This window comes from Cyprinodon variegatus, unplaced genomic scaffold, assembly GCF_000732505.1.
Source record: "Cyprinodon variegatus isolate N-32 unplaced genomic scaffold, C_variegatus-1.0 Scaffold867, whole genome shotgun sequence".
In the NCBI taxonomy this organism is placed as follows: domain Eukaryota; kingdom Metazoa; phylum Chordata; class Actinopteri; order Cyprinodontiformes; family Cyprinodontidae; genus Cyprinodon; species Cyprinodon variegatus.
In genome coordinates this window covers 281,254-286,003 of record NW_015151320.1, presented here as the reverse complement: position 1 = coordinate 286,003, position 4,750 = coordinate 281,254, and the positions used below count along the sequence as shown (strand labels likewise).

The 4,750-nt window shown below is 42.1% G+C and overlaps 1 protein-coding gene across 1 annotated transcript in view; it reads left to right on the top strand.

Moving 5' to 3' along the window:
• The window catches only part of LOC107099399 (glutamate receptor ionotropic, NMDA 2C-like), a gene marked incomplete at its 5' end in the record, with an annotated part of 71,695 nt that extends 68,454 nt beyond the window's left edge, over positions 1 to 3,241 (top strand). Inside the window, 2 exons of the mRNA XM_015397495.1 lie at positions 393 to 625; positions 754 to 3,241. Of these exons, the coding sequence (XP_015252981.1) occupies positions 393 to 625; positions 754 to 2,292 (1,772 nt within the window). The remainder of the gene's footprint in view (positions 1 to 392; positions 626 to 753) is intronic.
• Between the last annotated feature and the right edge of the window lie 1,509 nt (positions 3,242 to 4,750).

The following is a 4,750-nucleotide window of genomic DNA, read 5'->3' as shown; positions in this document are numbered from 1 at the left end:
GTCTTTGCAAAAAATACTGTTAACCAAAAAAGACAGTGATGTATGATTTTACAAAAATTTGACCCCCTGAAATCTGAATGCTAAAATGTAAAAATAATGTTACTGTATATGTCTATTCTGTTTTCTCTGAAAGGACTTTTATAATGTGAGCTGCCTGATATTTTGTTGGTTTACGGGTGTGGCCTTGGTATGAGCCCTAAAGGGTTTCTGTCACACTCCATCACATTTTTTATTTTTTATTTTATTCTATTGGTGTATTCTGAGTTTTAATTTTGATCTGTTTTAATAAAAAAAAAAAAAAAAAAAAAAAAAAAAAAAAAAGGATCTTATCATCGTCATTTCCCTTTGCAAGTTTTGATTCCTTTTTTCCTCTCTCATTTATAAACTTTTAGGAGATACGGAACGTCTGGAGACGGTCTGGCTTTCTGGAATTTGCCAAAACGAGAAAAACGAAGTGATGAGCAGCAAGTTGGACATTGATAACATGGCAGGTGTCTTCTACATGCTTCTGGTTGCTATGGGCCTCAGCCTGCTTGTGTTTGCCTGGGAGCATCTGCTCTATTGGAAACTACGCCACTCTCTCCACAAGTCTCACAAACTGGACTTCCTATTGGCTATCAGCAGGGTAAGGATTTTTTTGTAAAATCCTAGTTTTATTTTTACATTAGACTCCATGGACTGAAATAATCTAATTTACAGATCTGACTTCTTTTTCATAACCAAAATGTTCTTTGCTTGTCTTTAACATACCAGGGTATTTACAGTTGTTTTAAAGGAGTAGAAGATCCTGGGCGTTCATCTGGATTGGCCAAACCTGACCTGACCTCTAACTATGCTCAAGCAAACATGCTAAAGATGCTTCGCACCGCCAAGGACCTGGTCTCTACCGCTAATGTTGAGAGCTCCCTGGACAACGCTACCAAGACAATAGAGCAGTTGACCCGTCATGGAGGAAGTATGCCTGTTCGCGTTCCACAAGTCACCACTGAGTCTGTGCCGGGAGGCTTTGCTTATGTTGCTGAAAATCACTGTCCCATTCCTCAAGGGTCCCTTACTCCACCTCTAACTTGCGTTACCTCTCTGAAACAACACAGGGGTGTAACTAGGCCAACACCACTGCGCTACACACTTCCAACTCGTTCAACATCATGTCTATATGAGAGACCGCTTCCTGTGTCAAGCTTGAGTACGCCCCATCTTGCCCTAGGGGAGTCGCTCCCTCATCAGCACCCACACCACTACCAGACTACAGGGAGGGTCTATGTAGACTCTCATTGTCACTCCCCTTTCATTGCCTACTCTGATCTCCAGCTGCCTGACATTTACACATCTCACCCACTTGCCTCATCTCAAAACCAACATGTCCAAATGGGCTTCTCCCAACCAAAAAGGAGGGCCAGGAGTTTTCAGTGTGAGAATGAGGATGTAGAAAGAAGAACCCATGGGGATCAGGGAAAGATTGACAAAAGTACTATCAGTCTGACTGAACTTAAAGCCAATCACCTCCAGGAGAACCATATCTCTAACCCAAGCGTTGACAATGTTTACTCAGGAGAGGGGATGTGTCCCCGGGTGGAGAATTACAGCTCTTGGCCTCCAGAAGACCTTGCGCAGAGAGGGAGACGGAGACACCGGCGCCCCTCATTTCTTAAAGCAACTTGGGGCAATGACCAAATTCGTCAGTTTGATGAATCGCAGTCTTCTCTATCCAGCCAATCACCTTCAACCTTGCCCGACCTGTTTCCTTGCAATGTTACTCCTACATCTGCCAAGCCTTATAATCCCGCCCATGTTCGAAACAACCTGTGCCTCCCAAGGAACCAGGCCTACCTCCACATAAGGGAGGACCAGAGGAGGCCGAATGGACGCAAGGGCCAGAGACTGCGCTATTCCCAATCCACCCACCTCCCCACATATGGAGAAGCAGTGCGGAATGGTAATGGATTAGGGCGGGGTATGGTGCGCAGAGCAACAAGCTTGCTCAGTCGACAGTACTCGCACTATCTGAACTCATACCCTGGCCTCCCAATCTACCACAGCCCACTGGATCTCCAGCACCACAGCCATAGTTCCAGCCCGGTGTGTCAGTTGTTGGCCTGTGGTGGTGGGCGATGTGGGGGGCAGCGAAGCTTGCTGCATCAAGACAATGTGTATGGAGCTTATGGGGTCTATCAGGCAACCCAGGCTGGCTCAGAGGGCCAGGTGGGGCAAGGTGGAGCAGGCCAACCTGTTGGGAGTCCTTGCGTACTTCGGCCTTGGCGACGTGTTTCCAGTCTAGAATCTGAAGTCTGACCGGAAACCTTGAAAGACAGAAACTGTAGAGAGACCAAAAGTCAAGAATAATACATGTAACAACTTCAGAGAGTTTTCTGTTGTTAGATTTGAAGTTATATTGATTTTAATGGTGTCTTTGTGTGGTAAAGAATTGTAATTTGGGTCAGACACTAGAAACAGACTGCACTTTTAACACTCTTTCATTGATAAAGTTGAGGTCCATGTTACCGGCACAGCGTTAACCAGTGATTTAAGGCTGTATTTGTGTTGAACAGTTTCTCTGTTGACGGCTGGAGTTTAAGTATAACTGTTCAGTAGACAAACCGTTTACATCTTGAAAGAAAGGTTGGATAAGCAGCCATCCTTGGTTTGCCAGACATTCACAAACAGTTGTAAAGTAGATGCAAAGTGATTATTTCTAACATGAGGTAATCAGTTCGTAACGATGAGTCCCAGGAAGCAGACGCTTTGTGAAAGCAGTCCATATCTGTGCAGTCTGCAAAAGGATTGCGCCTTTAGAAGAGCATTGACCAGCACTAGGTGTCTTAAACCATCATCCTCACCGTATTGTGAGAGGCTGCAGCAGCACACAGGCCTCACTTTGAATAAATATGTATTCTAAGTACTATAAACTCATAGTCGAATGTGTTATTTGAGGCTGGTTATTGTTATATTCATGTATTCTACATATAATAGGAGTTTATAATCATTCTTTTTTTCTAAATACATCTCTGGCACTTTCATTTTTTTTCTGTTAAAACTGCTGTCAGATTATGAACACTTTTGGTACTATTTTATTATCATCATCAGTTAGCAGATGATCTCTTTCCATTTTTCAACTCTTTTATATTCTGTCCTCATCCCCCTTTTTACCACCCCCTTCAAGATGTTTAATTATCTAAATAAATGAGGTAAGTGAAAACTATTATAGTATCTATATACCAGGCTCCTACACCCTGTAATTAATCACAAACAACAATTAAAGAGTCTTTTTGGATGAACATAAACGTGTCTTTTTTTTTTAAGAGCCTTGATTTCAATTCCATGTGAATTATAAGAAACTGTTTTTATTTATATCTTTTTCTATTAGGTAGTTAAATAAAATACTAGGATAATTATTGTTTTTGTATGGTTTGTCAATAAGTTCCTTCAACGGTTTGGAAATGATCTCCAGTGAAATTTGAATCTGATTCGAAGTGAAATCAAAAACAAGACATGCAGAAAATGTTAAAAAAGAATGCAAAGACATTAGTAAAGTTCTTGCATTAAAGGAAAAAAATATGTTAAGACAGTTCTGAGGTTGAATTTATTTTTTTCTGGCTTTACAAAGTAAAACCGTTAACATTCAATACAAAGTTTGAGTAGATTGTGGAGCTTTAAAATGTCTTTAAAAGAGGAGAGAATCTGGGAAACATTAATGGAAGACGAAAAGCAAAAAAAATAAAATAAAAACTACAGGAGCTGTTGGTAAACCCTTCGTGTTGGACAAAAAAAAGAGGTGTAGAACCACCCCTGCAAACGTCTCACCATGTTTCTGCTGTAATGATCAGAACAGATGGACCCTGAACTCAAACCAGTTTGAAAGCTGAACACAGTTTATTGAAACAAAACTTCTGCAAGTGGTGTCAGCGACTCGGGCTATAACCTTTGGAAATGGAGACAGAAGATTAGTAACCAGGTTAGCTTTACAATGTGCATCAATCACAAATGTAATGGTCAGTAACCTTCTCTTTGTCTTCAGTCTGGGATGAACCAGGAGGGTAGGTTCAAGACGGTTGACAGAAGTTCTGGTGTTGCTGTCACTAGTCAGGAAGTCCCAGGGAATAACTCCAGCCAACTTCCGATGATCCGTGGTCAGGCAGAGGGTCAGAACTGTGAAGGCAATAGTAGGCAGGGGGAACAGGAGGTCAAAACCAGAATCTGTAGTTGGGGGTGAAGTCCAGGGTCAGAGCCAGGTGATCAAAAGTCCAATGAAGCACCACAGGGAAATCTAGGATGAGTCGAGAAACAGTTCAAGGTTTGTCAATTGGGAGGCAGACAAACACATCAGGGTCAGGCAGAACCGGCAGGAAGGCAGAGATAAGGCAGGCTCAGAAACCGAGAGGCAGAAACAAGTCAGGAAATCAGGAATGAACGCTGGAATGTCTTACCGAATGGCTCATAATAATCTGGCACTGGTGTCTGACCAGCAACAGTGCTGAGATCTAGACATCTGCACCACATTACAAAGCTCATCAGAGAAGTTCAAAAAAATCCAAATTAGTCTGCTAATAAGGATTTAGAAATAATTTAAACCGCATTTTTGCTCGAGTATTTAATCCTGTTGAAGAGCGTTACAGCAGTAAGACGTTTGTTTGAGTTTTAGTTGGAGATCATGACTGATTTCCATTCAGCCATGATCTCCAACGAACACATGATTCCCATTCATGTGTTCGTTCTCTGAGGCCAGTGGTTACAGAGCAGTTTTAGTCTTGCC